The sequence below is a fragment of the Melopsittacus undulatus genome, chromosome 12 (genome assembly GCF_012275295.1).
Source record: "Melopsittacus undulatus isolate bMelUnd1 chromosome 12, bMelUnd1.mat.Z, whole genome shotgun sequence".
In the NCBI taxonomy this organism is placed as follows: Eukaryota; Metazoa; Chordata; class Aves; order Psittaciformes; family Psittaculidae; genus Melopsittacus; species Melopsittacus undulatus.
This window is the reverse complement of record NC_047538.1, coordinates 11,557,384-11,577,180: the sequence shown is the minus strand read 5'-3', so window position 1 is coordinate 11,577,180 and position 19,797 is coordinate 11,557,384. Positions and strand designations below refer to the sequence as shown.

The window sequence follows — 19,797 nt, the reverse complement described above, 5'->3', positions numbered from 1 at the left end:
TCCCTTATTATTCAGTTTTGTTTCCTTCTGCTTTAAATTAGGCAGTTCAGCCCATCCCTGGAGGCTGAGCGCTTGTGGTCACAGCTTGCACTAAATCCCCCTGGGCTGCATGAAGCGACAAAGGGAACTCAAGTGAGGGAAGAAGTAAAGAAATAGAGAAGGAAAAATATCCCCCCCTGTTCTGCTGTGTTGTAGCCCTATGGGGAAGGGGACACAGCCCTGCTCTTGCCAGCCTCTGCATGGGGTTCAGCCAAACTCTGGCTGGGTTTCAGTGGTTGCTGAACCCAATGGGGTCAGCAAGGACCCCGAATCCACATAGGCTGCCCTGGGCAGGACTGTTGTCTGGAGTCCTGAGCACCACCAAAGTGATTTACATCCTTTGAGTATTTTACAAGTCAGTTTTAACTCCATTGGCATTTACCTGAGCTGGTCCAGGAATGTACCAGCACTGGGAGGGAGGCTATGTTAGTGCTAACACCCTGCCCTTGCACTGGGGTGAGGTTTAGGGCCAAATGCAGACCCAGCACATCTGCACTCTTATGTGGCCTCCTCCTCTTTCACTCAGATGCTCCCCTCGTTCTGATCCATGAGGTGTGATCTAGGGTCCTTATCACATGGACACATAGATTTGGTCCTCCCAGCTTGGGATAGTCCTCCAACACGTTCCCAACAAGTCATACTCCCTCAAACACCTGCACATGTCCTCACACTGCTCTAGGGCACAAAATGCCTTCCCTCTATGCCATGCTCTTCACATTAGGAACTGGGCAATGCTTTGCCTTCACAAACCTGGGGTGCTCCGAGCTGAGAAAACAACACTGCAATGTTGGTAATATCTCAGGGAGCAGAGACCTGGGTCATTTGTCACACAGCAGGATCAGGGCCAGCCCCTTTGGAGAACGTAGCCCTGGACTGGCTGGTGCAAGGACAGGGCTCCTTCTTATCCACAGTGGGACTACAGACCCTTTACAGTCACCTTTTACATGGAGCCCCTTCATCCCATCAGATAGTGCCTTCACATCCTGCCTGTGGCATCTGATCTATGTCCCTTGGGTGAAGGTGGCTGACTTGGACACAGACGCTGAACCAGCAGTGACTGAAACCAGAGCAAAGCTACCAACACACACAGCAGCTTCCAGCACACAGTCTGTGCTGTGGCAGCTGCCCACAACATTCTCACACTCTGAAAATGCCCGGAGCTGGAAGTTCTCCAAATACTTCCTATATTGCCAGGGAGAGAGGCATTACTGCTTCTGGGATAAGGGACAACAGAATAGAAATTGGTTCATCCTAGCAAATCCATACTGGAGCTGGGGACTCCCCCATCCCCACCCCATACTACCTTCTAAGTGATGCTTAGTGCTAACTTGGAGACATCAGGAGCCCCAGCAGCAGACAAGGGAACTGAAGTGATCCTTCTTCGCTAGCCAGCTTGCACCTTCAAAGCAGAAACCCTCAACAGACCAGAAAGATCTCCCAAGTGTTCCCAACTAAGAATGAATGGAGACACATGTTGCAATTCCTCATCTGGTAGTGCTCCTTACTGCTTCTCAGCTCTAGCACTTCTCTGTTTACTCCAGTAGAAATTACAATGTCAAAGGAGCATAGGAGAGATATTTGGTCATGTTTTTCACCAGTTCTTTCAGATACCCTAATGCCACATCCAGAGCCCTGAGAAAACTGGCCTCTTTGCTTTGAACCACTGCACTCTCCCCAGCCACATCCCAGAAGATACAGGATTGTCTTTAAAACACACCACTAGGTACTTTTTGATAGGTGAGTTACGGTTTGCATTAGGTCTGCACCCAGCCCAAGAGACAGCCAGCTTTTCATCACCTCTCATTTACAGGCATAAAACCACCATTGTGAAGTACTTCCTGGCTGCAGAGGTAGGAAAGGACTGGAGTGGGATGGGGCTGCCCTGATGGACACTGGCCCCAGCATCACACACACTTGTTTCTGCTTCCTCCCAGTCTGCAGTTTCTTAGCATTTCTAAACCAGCTTTTAAGGCTTCTGCTTTGCCTTCATTGAAGTCTGCCTTCAAAGTAGCAACTGTTGTCAGCACATCACAAAATCTGTCAAGTGACCAGGGCATCAACAAGCTCCTCCGTTGCTCAGCATCAGTGGTAGCAGCACTCTGTGGGTACCCACAATATGTGGGTATCAGTGAAATATGGAGTCCACAGTCCTTGTGAGGCCTGGAGGAGCTGGCTGGGGCAAGGCAGGTGCTGGGGGGACACAGCAACTTCCAGCCCCACCACCTCAGGGCACAGGGCTGTAGCCAGTAACTCCCTGCAGGCTCTGGGGGAGATTTCTGTTCTGTGACAAGAGTCAGGCCAAGCCTCGAGATGCTCAACTTGCCTGTCTGTTTGGGTGAATTCCCTGCCTGACGACCTTGGCTTTGCTTCTGGTCCCATTTTACAGCTTCTGAAAGGCATGCCAGCCACCCGAGATGGCAACAGTCCCACATCTGAAAACACTGTGCGACATCTACAAACACTACAGAGCTCAGCTGAATTCTAATGGCTTTTTGGTTTTCTAGAGTGTCCTAAAACTCTCTGCTCATTCACAATCTCATTTTCTCTATGTAAACATGTTCATTTTCCCCCCTCTCTAATAAGTAATTAAACAATCCCAGTGAACTTTGCCTCCTCCAGCTTTCAGCAGGGGAGCTACTGCTGCCCTCAAAGGAGCCCAAGATACATTTATTGGAGTTTTTTGGTTTCAAATCAAATTACTTAATCAAGATGAAGGGGGAGTAGAAATAAGGCCCTCACTCATACACCAGACTGTAATTGTGAGTGTGATCCTAGACCAAGAGGCAGTGCAGTCTAATAGGTTAGGAAAATACAATCACTACTCATCTTCCAATTAAACTGAACGACTCTGTTCCCTGTGCTGCAAACAGCCCTGGGGTGAGAGATGACTCTACATCTGCTCAGCCTTAAGGGGGCTGAGACCCATCAAAGAGCTGCATGGCACAGCCTCACTTCTGCTTGCAGGAGTTCTTTCTTGGGTCTTTTCATTCTTGTCTTGCAACTCACTTCAAAGTGGAGTTAATTTCCTTTTCAGAGGTGCAGAATGTCTCCCCTTCGCTCTTTTCTCTGTGCATCGGAATAATGAAAGGAATAAAACACTTGTGTCAATGACCCTGGTGAGCCTTGCTCTCAGCAAGGGCCCAGCAGACATCTGCTGGGGAGCTGCTGGTGCGGGGAGCAGCACCTGCTGAGGGCTGCACAGCTACAGATCCCACTATATTGAGCAATACTGAGTGAAAAATACCCTTCTTTTTGGCTAGATAGAGAGCTCAGGGTGAGGCTTTTTGTACCACAAGGGCTAAGCTAAGTCCAGGAGCATGAAGGCAATGACGGAACTGTCCCTGCAAAGTCAGAGTTTGGGTTATTTGGGGCTGGGTGGTAAAACTGCTGAGCAGCCTGGCTCCCAGATCCATTGCTGGGGCTGAATTCCCAAGAATGCCAGCCAAAGATTTGTTCCTTTGCAAAGACCTTTTCAGCATGCTGGGGTGCAGCCAGTGTTATGTGACACAGGGCAGGGTATCCCCACCTTGGCTTCAGCTAGGCTGGCAGTACTTTGGAGCAAGGGTTTGTCTTCCCCACCTCCTTTGGTACCAGTGGCTGCTGCCCTCTCTCTGTCCCAGTGCTGAGCTGCAAACTTCCCACACCAGAGGTAACCTCAGTCCCCTGGTGGGGAGAGAGAACCTCAGTCCACTCCTGGTGGGAGTTAAGGAAAAGAGAGAACAGCTTCCATTTTCATGGCAGGCTTTGCCTTTCTGCTCTTCAAGGGCCCTCTTTGTTGACAGAAACATGCTGCCTACCAGTTAAAAGAATAGCTTTTCCTATGTAAACCAGAACAGGCTAGAGCAACAGCAAGCCAATATGCAGGTCTGCTAGAAGGTTTACTGAGCCCTCCTACACCTGCTATCCCAGTATTTCTCACTCCTACCTTTCTGCAAACACACGAGCATCATTTGGAACAGCCATGCCCCACTGAGCCTCACTGAAAATCTGGCTCGAGCCTGTGTGAATTTGTGACATTGTAAATGAGTCCCAGTGGAAGTAAAGGAGCTGGCAAGGAAAGTGTCTGCAGCGTGCAGTTATCTTCATCAGGTACAACAAAAGCAATTAGATTCATGCCCTGCAGGTATTTCTATTGCACTGCTCCACTGAAAGCACACTGGCATGCAATACATCTGTGTCAGGGTAGAATAAAGCATCTGCAGCAGGTTAAGGGGATTCTGTTCAAAAATAGATGCTATATATTACCCAGTTTCTCTGCATGCTGGGGCACACACCCTCCACAGTCCTGTTCTCGACAGGTGGCTATTGTGGCTGCATGGGGTTAAGGGGAGAATGAGTAGGAGAAGCTTGGGAATTCATTGCCAGAAAGAAAAGCAGCAGGGAACTTTGAGGTGTTTCTGCATGTGTGTGTGCATGCACCAACTTATGCATAAAGGCAAAAGAGAAAGAAGCAGCAAGGTAGAGGCATAGATAGGGCATTAGGGCATTATTTCATATGCTTTATCCCTTATAAACTACAGGTAGACCTAGCTAGAAATCGTGGCTGTTCTAGTGGAAAGGAAGGAAAACAAACTGGGGGAGGAATAGCAGAACTTACTACAAAATGTTTCAAGTTTTCAGAAGAAGAAGAATGTGGAATAATAATAAAAAAAAGGCTTAAAAAGCACAATCTTTGATTTGGAAGTGCTATAAGATTACCCCATGGGAGTTTATGCCTTGTCTCTCTGAGTCTCTTCATTGAGATCCTCCCCGAACAATCGTCTTTCCTTTGGATACATGACAATGCATCTCCCCAGGTAAGGATGGTTTGGCTGGGAAGGGTAGGGGAATGTGACACCCCAACCCTCAGCAACTGAAACATGGCATTTTTGACTCCCAATTCTGGATTTTTTTCACACAACGTTTTCTTTCCCAGTAATTTATTTTTATGTGATTACCGTTTTCTGCAAGAGCACATTTTCATTTCTAACACATCCAGCCTGCTCTCAAAGTCGAGGCTGACAGGACTAAGCTTATTTATAGAGGAACCGTCTAACTCACAAAAAGGAGAGGCATCAGAGAGTTGTGTATAGGCGTTAATAAATGAGACTACAAGTTCCCATTCCACTTTTCCCTTGCCAGTTTTGAGTACATCATATTTAATGACCTTATACAGAAAAAATTCAGGGGCAGCACTTAACCAGGGGCTTCAATTTAAACAAGTGCTTAAATGTGAGCTTGAATGATGTCCCAAGAGAGTTGACTTCTTTGGGGGAACAAAAGGACACTAATGGGTCGCATATTAAAGGTACTGATGCCTTTTAGTCATTTAAATATTTGCCTGTGTTATTAACCCTTACTAGAAAGGAAGCAGCAGGGGCCTTGATAACATTTCTATCCATCCCCTGCATTTCTAACTGTAAAGCTCTGCTTTTGCCTGCCCTGCAGCTTGTGTGCTCATTTACCCCAGTGAAGCAAGTGGAAAGGGGGGTGGCAGCATGAGTGAGTTGAGCTCATTTTAAAGCTTTTACAGTTTTAAATTAGAGTTTATTCTTGCTCAGGGAACAGAGCAGCTGGTAGCTGGTAGTCAGCCTCACAGGACTCAGGGAGCCTGGCTTCAGAGAGAGAAAACCTACTACTCATTAAAAACCAGGCTTAGACTTGAATACAGTTACATAAAATATGCCTCTTGAACAAAAAAAAAAAAACCCTGGGGCCATGATGCAGTCTTCGGTTGGCTGTTTTTTGGGAGGAGCTCTTAAGTCATTCCTACCTTCCCAAGTTGACAGAGGGCAACACCCCAGGCTCATGGCAATGAGAGCTTCATACCTTATTACTCTTCCTTCATGCGCATGTGTTGATGTGCAGTGTGCAGGTTCTGCTACTCGCTCTACCTTATATGGTCTTATAAGCAATGACTCACATGTACACTGCACAATAGAGGTCTATAACGAGAGCAAATATGCATATCTATAATGTTGAGAGACAGCTTGTGCCTGTCTGTACCCACGTATAATCTCTGTGTATTTTGATCAGAACACTGTCTGTGTGGGAGAGCAGATAAAGTCTCTCCTCTTGCTGGCACTACCTCATATCTGATGTAGCTACTGCCTGTGGCTGAGCTATTTCAAGTTGATGACTGGGCCTAAAGGAGAAAATCAGTTCCTCTTTATATATCACTTTGGAGACTGGAGGACTCTGTACTGAAGACACCTCTAATGTTACACATCCACACAAGTACCAAATTCTGCACTACCTTGAATCCCGTGTAGCAATTTATCTCTCCAGAATGCCTATCGGATACTAACACCACAGTCAAGGAGCATCACATCTCTGCTTTGTAGCTGACTGGGAACAAATGGGAAACATGCAATGGAAAAGGAAGACTGCATTTCAGTCTGTATCTAATACTTCTCTCAATCTCTTCCTCCCTCAAATCTATCATGTCTTTCCATGTATATGGAAAAACATCCCAACACACTGAGCCTGATTTTACCCTCATCTGCACGTGCAGTTCCCATTAGCATCAGTGAGAGCTGCTCGTAAGTTCCGAATTCAGCCCCTGGGCTTGTCAGTCCAGAGCAACAGTGATCCTAGAAGGATCCTGATAGTCAGAGAATATCCCCTTGCCAATAATCACCAACTCATTAAACATAGATGTTTCTTTTATGTATATGTTTGATTCCCTTTCTTCCCCTGAAGGACTAAACTTTTGGACACGAAGACCAGTGAATTAAGTTCACATCCAGCTGAGCAAAGACTGCATAACAAACACTTCCCTGTAAAATCATTGCTGGAGGACACTCTTTTGTTTCTTTTTTGTTAAATGTCCTCAATTCATTATTCATAGGCTAGAGCCTTTGCAAATTTTCCCCTCTCCAGCCCCACCCTTGGTGGGAAAGTGCTGAAGGAAGGAATGACTTGAAATACATTGGAGAACAGCACCATTAATAAGTCATAGTTCTAAACCAACTTTGGCTAACGTCACTATAATTGAGTTATAAAAATTTCATATCAGATTTCTTGCCCAGATTCCTGCAGCAAGTTCCTAGTTCAAGCAGAGCAGCACAGTGTATAATACTTACTACTTCCTTAGGAGACAGGAAGCTGTAGAGCTGGAGGGTTTGGCTGGCTTTTTGGCTGGCCTTAACCTCTGCAGAGGAGCTTCGCTTTGCCGTGATCTTTGAATGGTGCCGGGAGTGTCTTCGCCGTGTTTTACGCCTTTCCTCCCGAGACCTGGCTCTGTGCCTCCAGAAGACATGAACAGGCAAACTGTTACTCCTTGGTATTGCTGTATTGCCCATTACCAGCTCCGTACAAACCCTTGGCAGCTCTGTGCTAGGCCATTGTGTGTGGGAAGGGTTTTCCACATGACTGCTCTGTGGAGTCATGATGGAGGGAAAAGGAGTGTTTTGTTTTTCTACATTTTTTTAAACAAAGAATATTTTGCATCTGGGCTTTGGACCTCGACCTTGTGTTTAAGTTCCGGTTCATGATTTTATGATGGCTGGAGGCAAGCCATGCTTTCACACAGGCTTGAATGTCCCTATGGTAATACACCTCAAAGAGAAGGCACATTCTGTCTGCTCTTGCATGAACACCCCTCTGATTACTGATAGCATTCCTCCCCCCACTGAACATCAGCTGTTCAGAATCAAATTCCCAGTAGTTAGGAGTGAAGAGGGAGGGGGGTGTTCAAGTGCTTTCAGAAAACATGAAACATGATGTGTGTGAACTATGTACTTGCTATTGCAGTGATGCAGAGTCGAACACCAGCATCCACTTAGCTGGCCCCAGGATGCATCTGTCATCCACAGGATGGAGATTTTAATCAGGTCAAAGATGGTGGCTATGGCCATGGGCAAATACATTTCCATTGCTAAGACTGTGTTTAAGGATCTCTTGGGACATCAGCAGTTCACAGCCCTTGGGCTGGGGAAGAAAGACTAGGCTGGAATCAGCTGTCATGAGCTGATCATCAGCCATGAGGATTAGAAGTGACTGCCAAACCAAAAAGCAGCAGCCACTGCTCCTCAAGGCAAAACCCTTCTATAGCTGAGACCACAAGAAGCTCAGCCCTCAGTGATGTGGCACAGCTGCTACTAGAGTAGGATGAGGCTCTGTGAAGAGAGTATGTGGGTCACAGAGGCTATTGCAATCATATCCTTGAGCCCATTGGGAAGCATTACAGGGCACAGCTCGGAGAACTGTGATGTTACCTGCTTCGGCAGCTGGGGGAGTGGGAGTCGGAGCTCTCCGAGCGAGAGTGGCAGTGGCGGTGGCGATGGGATTTCCGGCTGCGCCCACGAGAGCTTGAAGAAGCAGAGAAGAAAACCACCATTAGGCCAGCAAACTTGGGGGTGCAAGATCCAGCAGCTGGAGGCTGAGGTCAGTAACAGTCAAATCAGAAAGGAAGTCTGCATTTTAAGCCAAAGAGATTGTGCAGGACACCACTGCAGGAGAAATTCTTCATGCCTTCAGAGCTACACTGACATTAAGGCATGTCATCTTACAGAGATCTATGCAGCACTTTAGCTGCAAGCTATTAGGTTAGCTCTGTAGCCTTCTGGGGAAAGATCTATGGAGTAGCATGCAAGAGCACAGCAGACAGCACCAATCCTTTCTGGTTTCAAGACTTTAAAGAGCTATGTGCTTGCTCACTCATCTGCTTGCCTTTCATCCTGCAGCCTACCCCAAGACAGCCAGGAAACAGCCTGAGAGCTTCCCATTGCTGACTCTGTGGCAGGGCACTGTCCCCTTGGGCAACCCATCACAAAGCTCCAATCCTTGCATTTCTTGCTCCAACCCTGTCTGTAGTGCAAGCTCCCTGTTAAAGAGCAGATGCAGAAGGACAGGCTCTAAATAACACAGTACACTCAGCAACAGCCAGCCTTCCCCAGCCTCCCTACCTGTCACCTTCTGTGCCCATTCCCTCTCTTCATTGCCCACCACAGCAGTTACTTGACATGTGGTAGTGTAACCATCTGCTGAGGCTGGCATTGCTGTGCCAGCAGGTGAAGCTAACAGTGGGTTAGCCAGTGGGAACACTCTGGTTTCATGGCCACACTATACCAGTCACTGAGCATTAATACAACCTGCTTGGACAGCATTTAGCCATTTGCTGCTATAAAACTCAGCAAATCAATTGCCTGAGAACAGCATTTCCTTTAAGACAACAGAGTAACCTCCAGGGCAATTGCTTGAACTCCAGCTGGCTGGGTTTTGTGATGCTCTTCACACCCTATTATTGTATTTAAAACTTCATATTTGGGGATCCTCATTCCTTGTTTCCATATCACTGAAACCAGTAACACTGAACATCTCTCCCTCACATGGTGGATTTGTGTTAAAATCCCCATGTTTGCTCTTCACCTTCTGCATCAGTTCCTCTACTTTAAATGCTTTCTTTCCCTTTCCTTAGGAGAAAAAAAAAACTGGTCTTGTGTAATTTATATCAGCAGATACACAGATAAGCCAAAGCAGCATGATTATACAAAAATCCTGATGCAAGATGGCTCACAGGATACTAACTCATTCACCTCAGGAGAAACAAGGAGGTTTGGAGAAGCCAGGAGTCACACAGCTCTCTTTGAGAGCTGGAAGATGAGTGCTACACTGCCTTGGCTAGTTTAATCCCCGAGAGCAATTGTGACTGTGCTATTGAACATACAGAAATGACAGAGAAAAGGAGATGGGCTCTCCACATGCATTAGAGAGCAGCTGTGCAGGCAGCACAACATCCTCTGCACCTCAGGCACTCCCGATCACTTCGGCCCCAGTGTGTACTGGGGTGACACTGGCAGTACCAGGAGGTGTTCATACCAAACAAACCTCCAGATTTCCATCTGCTAGCCCAGTTTCTGTCTCTAGTAAGGTATCCCAAGTCCCAGCAAAGCTAACCAGAGACTTCACGTCCAGGGTTCAGCCCCAGAGCTGCTGCCTTGCTCTGAAAGCAGGTGAGAAGCTGCAAGTTGTGATTCCCATGAGAAGACAGAAGGAGGTGAAAAAAAGGAAAGGGTTTACAGGTCTTCCCTTCCATCCCCAAGGAGACATAGTTTACGCCGTACCTCTTGATTGACTGCCCCATAGGACAGGGGCTGTGCTCTGCTAACACTCTAGGGCAGATGTGATCCTCAAACTCAGGTTTTTACAACCTCCATCACCTCTAAACAATCCCTTCTCTTCCCTAATCCCCATTGCCTTCTGCTCCCATTTGGAATATTTGGTTGTACTGTATATCATGAGTAGCCTCTACTGTAACCTCCAAAAGCTGCCAACAGGGAGGAGCTTAGGCCTTTTTCAGCATGAGCGTGCCATCCTGCCCCTTGGGAGGTTGTGTAGCACTGCTCTGCAGAGCTGAGCTCATCCCTCATGCTGCCCTCATCCAAAAAGCTGGACTCTCTGCTCAGGACTGAATGAACAAAACACTGTACATCCTTGGGAGATACATAAAAAGTACTGAATGAGATAGCACAGAAGAGAGGGAAAGATCTCCAGCCTCTACAAACCTTTTCCATTCCAGCAAACCCAGAACTGCTGTGTTTAGATGCAAAGTAATCCTGAGAGTTGCTTAGGACACACCACATCAAGCACTTCCTAGGGTCACAGCTCTGTGCAGGCAGGGTAAGGATCTCCATGAATCACTACTTACTGTTTTTTGTGTTTTCTTTCTTCCTTTCTCTTACTTTTGGGGCTTGAAGAACTAGATAAGAAATGGCTGATTAATTCAGAGATTTCTGCTCTGATAAAAAGCTGCACAATCAGATGTCAATGTTACAGCTGCATTGCCCAAGAGCATGCGATAAAAAGTGAAAGGGATTAATGGTTCTGCTACAGCACAGGGGGTCTCTGAGTGCCTGCTGCCAGATCTGGCTGTGGGCTGGGCCAGAAAGGATCTTCCAAGGAATCAGCCACTTTGGTGACTTCTTGGTACTGTGCACACATGTGCTGGAATCAGAAGAGCTCTTCCAGTACACACCTGGAAAGCCATTGACTCTGAGTGTTTCAAAGATGGGCACTGCTAGGGGATTCCTTACTGTTTGTAAATGAAGCCATAAAAGAAATGAAGAGTCAAGGTGCAGGATGGATACAACATGGATGATGTTGCCATGGGTTTGGTTATACCAAGAGGTCGATTGCACAGGTTGGGCTGGAGACCTGGTTCCTATGGGGTCTAAGGAATGCTGTATAGGAAGAGGGTAGCTCCAGACCCACAGGGAAAAGGGGATCCCACAGGAGTCAGAGAAGGAAAGTGTCTTATGCCCCCAAGTAGTGAACATCATCAGCCTTGTGAGATCTTGAAGAGACCATTACATTCATATTTCTATGGGACCACCCACACTTGACCAGCTCTTACCTGTGCCTTCTCTTCTTTGAGGATAACCTGCAAGACACAAGCACGTATATTGAGCACAGGTCTCCCAAAATTGGAGATTTGCATCAGAGACAATGTGTTTAGGCCCACTGTCACATTGAGCACTGTGAGACCACCGCATGCACCAGCTGGGCAGAATGGCCCTGCCTTCCCTTTAGGCAATGGGGTAGCTGACAAATGCTGGTATGGGAGAAGCAACCGGCACCCTAGAGATAACTGAGAATATGATCCTCAGGATGACAAGTCTTCAGAGATCAGATGCATCCCCTGGCCCTGGTGGATCTCTTTCCTGTGCTACAGCCTCCAGTCTTGCACCACGCTTAGTTTGAGGGGGCAGAGGTGAGTTCATTCCCTGGTTTTCTGCATGAAGGACCAAGGAGCAGTCAAAGGAAAGATCCTTTTTGTGTCATTCCAGAGCATCCTCACAACGAAACCAGCACCATGCCCCTGCCTTGTCTCCTGGAGCATGCAGGACATGCTCCTATGTTGGAGCACAACATCCTGCAGAAGACACAGCCTGAAGTCCTGCCTGGAGGGACCATGAAGCTGCCTATAGCAAGGTCAGCTGGGATCTGTAGGTGAAGTACTTCCATGTGTCTGGAAACAGCCTCCATTGGTCACTAATGCTTAGGGGTTTATCATGCTACCTTTGGAGAACAACTAGCAGGATCCTTGATTAGCAGGGGCATAAATTGGTGCTTAAGGTTCAAAACAAAGAGCATCTGACCCCAGGCTTCCATCAGGAGATGGCATCCATAAATGAGCAGAAGAATCCTTATTTAGGAAGTATTCTAAAGGGCTCCATACCCTTGTCTCTGTTTCCTCCCTATTCTTTTGAACTTTATACCCTGTTATCCATTTTTGCCAGCTTCTCTCTTTGGTTCAATGCATTACAAGTACATGAACGTTCCAAGGGAGGCAGCATCCACTGCTCTCTTCAGACACTGCTCTAACAGTTGAGGGAAAACAGTGAAATATTTGCAATTTGAAAATTTAGCTGTGCTCTTTAAATGAAAAGCAGCCTTCAGAAGGGGAAGACTGGGAAGTCTTTCCCTGGTCCAGACACTAACACTTGCTGCAGGCTGAGGGAGAAAGGAAAGGGACTGGAGCCAGATGCCGATCCCATTGGCATCGCAGAGGATGGAGCCATGGGAAGCAGGTCAGCAAGGACAGCAGGCAGAGGCTCTCTGATTTGGCTCCTGTCCCCTGCACCCCAAAGGCTCACATTTACCTACTGCACTGCACGTGCACCCCGTTTCATGCCCTCCTCAGCATCACTGTCCTCCTGCATCACCTCCCCTCTGGGCAGCCATTACCGGGAGCTGGTACCTCTCAGTGCTGGGCTCAGCCACCACCCTGACAGGGAGGGCTTCCACCCCTTGTCCAACCCCCTTGCAGGCCCTGCCAGTGCAGGGAATTACATTCTTAGTGGAAAAATAAAATACCTGTTTCTTTTTCTCTTCTTGGAGCTCTTCTTCTTCTTCTTCTTCACAGGTGAGGGGCTGTAGGAGGGAGACCTGAGGAGGCAGAGGGGCATTAGGAACTGCAGGGCTCCTCACAGCCCTCCCTGCCCACCCCAGCCCTTACCCCACCACCATTCCCTTGGGATGGAGAGGAGCTTGGGAATCCCGGGCTCCCCCCGGACAGGCTGCAGGTGAGCCCTGACCAGCCTCTGCTGTCCTGAGGGGAAGGCAAGAACATGGCGGCCCCTGCCTGGGCCTGTGAGGCACCTCCACACAGCCTCCATTTTAGTCACAGCCTGGTTTGGGTTGAAGGGACCTGGAAGCTCATCCAGTTCCGAGCCCTGCCCCAGACAGGGATGTTTCCCCTGACTGTCTGCCCTCACACACAGCCAGGGCTGCCTGTCCCCTCCAGCTGCCATGGCCGCCCTCACCTCCTGCGCTTCTTGCGCCCGGATTTCTTCTTTTTCTTCTTGGCCCGGGCTGGCTGTGGCGGCCGCTCCCCATGGCAGGACGGGCTGAGGACACGGGGGGAGAAAGAGAGTAGGAATTAACCCCAATCCACCTGGAATCAGCTCCCATGGGGCTGCTCTGTCCCAGCCCCACCTCAGGGACATGTGGGGCAGAGAGACCCCCATGGATCCAGAGCACAGGTAAGTGCTGACTGACCCTCTAAGGAATGCTTTGATCCCAGTTTAAACTGGCTCCTCTGTGGGTCTAATGGAGCTCTAAGGAGACAGCTCCCGTGCAGGGCATGATTTAAAGCCTGTTTGCAGAGGTTAACAACACCGTAACAGATTGATGGGGTTTCATCGCTCTTTGTAAATATGCTTTAAATAATTAATCACCATTTCATTTGCATACAATAATTATCGCAACCAGATGCGTCTGGTGCTAATAAAAGCCTTGACATATGTTAAATAGCAATTGATTAGAAATATAGATGTGTTTATTGAGATGCTATGGTAGTTTAATGAGATAGGCATCGCTTACACACTTGTTAAACCTTGGGAAAAGAAGCCTCCCGTAAATTAATTTCTCTTTTTAAACATAGGCTATGTCACATTCCAATGCAAAGCAAACACCGTGGTTAAATTCATTCAGAGGCTGAACACACGACAGATACTCTGTGGCTACTCATTCACTGTGGTAAATGCTCCTAAAGACCAGGGCAGCTGCTGGCTCCCCATATGGGTCAGGATTGAGGTTTGTGGGGGGCACAACCAGCTCCCCAGGGCCTCTGCAAAGCCCCTGTTGGGAATGAGGGTGCTGGGCTTGTGCCTCAGTTTCCCCACTTCTCTCCCCTGCCAGCGGGAGCAGCCACTAGCAGGGAATGTGTGGAAGCAGCCCCATGTTTGGGAAGTGCTACAGGAACGGGCCAGAAGTTGAGCAGTTCTCTGTGGGAAGAACAAATGTTATCGTTAATACAAGTCCTAATGCAGAGCAAATGGCACTTTGGGGGGGGGGGGGGGGGGGGGGGGGAATGCACACAGGTGCCACTGCCTCCCAAATGCTTGCTTATCTGGGCTTGAATTACTCCCAAAATTCCGCTATCATGACAAGCCAATTGCTGAGCTCTTTTAACAGGCTGAGAAAGTGCTCTGCAGAATGATGCTGTGTACCCGTGCTTCCTTTGGGAACTCTGAATGGCTGCATGCCGAGCGCTGCTGGAGCAGTAAATCCAAGGTGGGACCACGCTGTGACCCCAGGGAGCACCCAAATGCTGCTCCTTGCTCTCGTTCTCCTCCCAAGGATTTCATGGACCAGCAGAAGCACTGCTAGGGGATACAGCACACCTTGGGCTCAGTGGGTCTTTTTTAGGTAATTAAGGTAAAAGAATTGTGCATTAAGGCAAATGCACATTAAGGTAAAAGAAATGCATTAAGGTAAAAGAAATGTGTTTTCCAAGACAGCTCATTGCTAAGCTCAGCCATCTGCCCAAAGACATCCTCATGGTGTGTGTGCTAGACCAGGGCCCTGAACACTCATCCCAGCCGCTCAGTTATCAGGATGCTCAACCCCAGCTCCCAGATTCTTTCCCCTAGGACAGGTTTGGACTCCACACACAAGTCTCAGTACATCTCAGCTCCCATCTCACCCAGGGCCACAGCCATGGGAGGGCTGAGAGGAACTTCTGACCACGCAGCTGCAGGCAGTTTCAGTAGAGCTCTTCTCCCTCTCCTGAGATGAAGCCTTTTGTCTTTGATGTGGAAGCTTTCTCCTTGCACTGATACAACTTTAATTGTTTCTCCGCGATTGTAATCAAAGTCTAATTAAAAATACGCTTTAGATTATTGTTCCGGTTAGCCTGAAATCTGAAGATATGAAATGTGCTTTCTTGCTCTTTCTTTCCAGCATCTTAAACCAAACGGAGAGACTTTAATCCCAGAGAGTTTAGCAGGCAGGGCTCAGGGACCCCAGCTGTTTCATTTACAACATTCAATTCATTTTTCCCATCTCAAGTTGTCAGGGGCTAATGACAAACTGATAACGAAGCTGTGTCCTAATGAAGCCAGTGCTGCTGGTCTGATGTGGGCATGGGGAGAGGATAATTGCTGAGGGTGATACCCAGCCAGGGGTAACCTGTTAACTTGGTAGCACACAGGGATGCTGGCAGGTCACAGCAAGGAGGCTGGAAGAGCAAGATGTGGAATGTACATAAACTACAGGTTTCTCCTTGCAGACACACACACAGGGTTTTTATGCAATTGCATACCTTTGCTGGACACACACACAGCCATTGAAGCCATCCCAAGCTCTCACAGGGCCCCACAGGGGCTGGGGCAACAGCCACAGATGCCTCCCCCTGGCTCTTACCTGCGTGACCTGTGGTGTCCATGGTCTCGTCTCTGCTTCCCCTTCACACAGCCATTGGTGCTGGAGGCATCCTTGACTGCACGGCCACTCTGCTTCTCAGAACGTCTGTCCTCTGTGGGGTACGACAGGCAGCTGAGCGTCCCACTGCGGAGCCAGAGCACACAAAGAGAGCAATACAGGACTGCCCGTTCAGCTGGGCTCACTGGCTGAAGTTTTCCCATGTATGAGAGAATCCCCTTGCTGCTGTGAAGGAGAGCTGCAGATTGCTCTCAGACCTCCTGAACCCATGGTGCTCAGCCCTGCAGTGGGAAACACTGCTATGAAGCTCCAGAAAGCCTCCACTTCCAAGCCAGGCTGCATCCCATCATGGGCATGCTGTGCTCAGCTCTCAAGAAAAGATACAGACAGCACAAGGTCTATGTAATACACCAGCAAGGAGCAAGGGTACCAGATCAGACCAGCACCCCTGACATCTTCCTCTGCACTGTGAGGCAGAGGCAGCACTGGATTGCACACTGGTAGGAAAAACCCCACTTTTACATTTCAAATGCCATTCTCCACACCTGCCATTGCATTGGAAATACTTTGCCACACAGTCCTCATACTGTCCCTGTTACCAGCACTCAAGTGGATGAAACTCCTATATATAGGGTGCTGGGCCAGTAAACACAGCTGGTCCTGCTGATAGGCTGAACTGGAGAACCTGGGGCAGCCCAGCACAGTTGAGGGGAACCACTGGTCTAGGCAGGTGCCTGCAAGAGCCCTGGGGAGACCATGAGAGTTGCCAAGGAGCAGAGCCAGAGCAGGCAAAGCCTGAGGTGAAAGGTCTCCAAAACACCAGATCTTGGGTGAAGCAAGTTGGAATGGAGAAAAGAAGCCAAATGGAGAAAACAAACCCAAATGAGCTTGAGCTCAGACACCTGGGAGGAAATAAATGGGTTTCCAGTCCCTGCTGATGTTTACTTCAAAGAATAAAAAGATAAGGGAAAGCCATAAGCAATACCCAACAGGGGTGCCAGGGATGCCATGGTTCTGGTATCAAGAGTATTATTTGAATAGATAAAGCAAGTATTGGCATGCCCACAGTGGCTCGGAGATGCCAGGATGATGCTCCGGCTGCAGAGACCATCACACATGGGCTGTGGAGATAGCAACAGGGGGGTAGAGCCAGGTGCATGCTGCACATCATGGGATTAAATGGGGCCAAACCAGTGGTTAGAGAACAATGTGATGCTCTGGGTAGGCATGGCCCAGTCTTGCATGCCCTGAGGAACATCCTGCTGCTGGCCCAGCCATGAGCAACACGGAGCAACTGCAAAAGAAGGGTCCCCCCTCTCTTTCCACCTGTGTTTTGTCTCTCAGCAAACCCCCACTTTCTCTAATAGGTGACTCCTTGGAGCCTGTTTTGTAATGCCTGAGTGTTTAAGGATGTGCATCAGCCAAACACAAGTGACAGGGGTACAAGTGAGGGCAAGCCGGGTGGAATATTTCTGGCCCAGGACATGCAGGAGTTGATGGTCTCTCTGGTTTTAAAAATCTATTACTCTGCTTAATAGATTCCCAACATCTGTGTTATTTTTAAGCATCCAGGAAGCTACATGGTTAATTGCTGTCTTTGTGTGAGCTAATTCACTTGTGGCCTTTCCCGAGCCCCTTTTAAGAATAGTCTTCTGAGGCTCGATCATTAGGATGCATTAAAAATGTCCCATAATTAATGACCTGTGCAAAGTCTGGGTTGAATCAGCTCCAGCAGCAGTGGGAAGGTTCCCCCCTGGGCTGGTGGCACAGTGGGCACTGCTGCCTTGCAGGAGAGACCCAGGCACAGCAGACAATGTCCTTCGCACCCCAGCCTCAGCACCCACTAATGGGATTTTCAGGTCCTGAGGCTAAAACACATTGGCCTTGAGACAGCCAGGGACTCCTGTCCTGCAATGTGCTAGGTGAACCATTTCTCCTGGGCTTGCAAGTAGCTATTGATAGAAATAATTTTCTCCCAATTCCATCAAAGGCTGGATTCAGTTCTTGCTGAGAGTCACGAACATTCTAAACTGGCTGGTAATCCCCTTGCATTAAGCTCTATAGACATTGATTGAATATATGTATGTATTGAAAACCATTGTTGTTCTTATCTTTCATGACTGGTATAAGAGAGCAGAGTCCCATCGCCTGATGCCACCCCTGCCTCCCTCCCAGTGGAGGGAGCAGTGGCACCACTGAGGCCAGTTAACCATGCTGTGCCCCCCACACTCAGCAACAGCTCCCTTTGGGACTGGACATCCCTGTTGGCTGGGAAAGGATAGAAAGTCACTGACAGGTTTGTCAGGATGCTTTTGTGCCCATGGTTGTACCGGAGCATGAGGTGGCCATGCACATGGCTGGCAGGATAAAGGTCACTTCTCTGCAGTGGGCAAGGAAAATGCAGGACCAGGGAAGTCCCTCAGAGTGTTTGCAAGACCTGGGAGATGTGCCAGGCTCAGCATGGAGCGATTCCAGCAGCCTTCCCAGAGGATGGGGCAAAGGCACAGGGTATCTGCTGCCTCAGGGAGCACAGTCATAAACCACCCCCAGTCCTCCATGCGGGGCTGCCACGCTCGATGCCATGGCCAAGTGCCATCACATCAGGACATGAAATGTGGCACTTGGTGATACGCACTTCACCGGGAGCTGAGCCCAGTGACACCCGTCCCCTGCAGCCCCATGGTGACATGCAGTCACTGCCGGTTTGGTGTGCACTTGACAACCCTGCCTGCTGGCACCTCAGTGCTGCTGGAGCCAGGCAGCTGCCCTCCCCTGCCTGCAGGCTCCTGTGTCCCAGCCGAGCTCCTCTGTCCCAGCCCCGAGCTGTCCTCTGCCATAAACCTTCCATCAATCATCCTTTTCCCTGCAGAAACCCATCCCAAGAGGAGAGAAAAGGAAGCAAATTTCCTTCCTAGTGACCTAGTGCTGGATGCTGCCACCAGCCCATCTCCCACCCACAGCAGCATCTCCCCTTGCCTCTACAGGATGGGCTCCAGCAGGCCCAGCCCTCTGTGGCCTTGCTGTGGCCCCTCTGCCCTTTGCTGCTGCTTTGCAAGCAGCAGTGTAAGCACTCTGGGCTGGATCATGCTAACCAAGCCTTTTTGGGTATTTCAAACCATTTCTTTTACTTTGCACACACAGCTGGGTTGGGTGCTGCATGCACCCAACTGCATACACAAGCACTTCGGAGGCCCCAGGCACTGACTGCACTTGGCAGACCTGCACCAACAGCATTTCCAAACTCAGGATAGAGTATCTGGGAAAGCCAATATGGAAACTTTTCCTTTTCAGCCCTCGGAGGCTCCACATTCCCATCATCACTACAGCCCCCTGTGAAAACATAGGAGTGGCTCCAGCCAACCTGAGCCCCGAAAAGGAAAAAGGTTAAAGCATCCCTGATGAGCCTATTAGTTGTGAATGTTCCACAAGCATTAAACCAGTGATGGATTCCTCGCCTGGGGTCTGGGGGCATCGGCCCATGAAAGGACACAGACTTCCATGGCACTCACAGCTGCTCCCACCAGGGGTGCTCTTCTCCTGAGTACCATGCAAAACGTGCAAGGACACATGATTCAATAGCTTTCCTCTCTCCTTTCCTCACCTGGAGGGTTTGGCTGCGCAGCAGGGGCAGGGACTGGGTTAGGGTCCCCATTGTCCTGCATCCCTATGGATCTCTGCCATAGCCACTTCCAATGTGCTTCTGCTCTGAGCTCTTAGGGTGGGCTGAGCTGCTTGCAGCGCTTCTAAAATCCACCACTTTGGGCTAAGAAGCCTTTTGGTGCTGTCAAAACAACCCTTTTATGTTCTGTTTTGCTCATCTGATTGTAACAGAAAACGGTCGAACCATTGCTTTGTCCCTGGAGAGGGAAGGGGCAGAAAGGAAGGTTGTAAAGACACTGCCAAGCAAAAACTCCAGCAGATGTGTTTATGTAAAGCTCTTCGCAATAGGCACTAAAAATACCTCTTCGAAATTAGGAGATGGGGAAAATTGCAAGTGCTTCCCACCACCACACACACACAAACACCCCTGGCAGGTTCTTTCCCCACCTCATCCCGCCCGTTATTCTTAGTGCAGCAGGAGCCCTGCAGTTTGTTATTGAAAATTAGAAT

At 48.9% G+C, this 19,797-nt stretch overlaps 1 protein-coding gene across 1 annotated transcript in view; it reads right to left on the bottom strand.

The window, feature by feature from the left end:
* The window catches only part of SRRM4 (serine/arginine repetitive matrix 4), a 39,233-nt gene that overhangs the window by 7,002 nt on the left and 12,434 nt on the right, over positions 1 to 19,797 (bottom strand). Inside the window, exons 2-8 of the mRNA XM_034068557.1 lie at positions 15,670 to 15,813; positions 13,287 to 13,370; positions 12,838 to 12,909; positions 11,375 to 11,401; positions 10,670 to 10,720; positions 8,238 to 8,330; positions 7,104 to 7,266 (exon numbers count right to left, since the gene is read on the bottom strand). Of these exons, the coding sequence (XP_033924448.1) occupies positions 7,104 to 7,266; positions 8,238 to 8,330; positions 10,670 to 10,720; positions 11,375 to 11,401; positions 12,838 to 12,909; positions 13,287 to 13,370; positions 15,670 to 15,813 (634 nt within the window). The remainder of the gene's footprint in view (positions 1 to 7,103; positions 7,267 to 8,237; positions 8,331 to 10,669; positions 10,721 to 11,374; positions 11,402 to 12,837; positions 12,910 to 13,286; positions 13,371 to 15,669; positions 15,814 to 19,797) is intronic.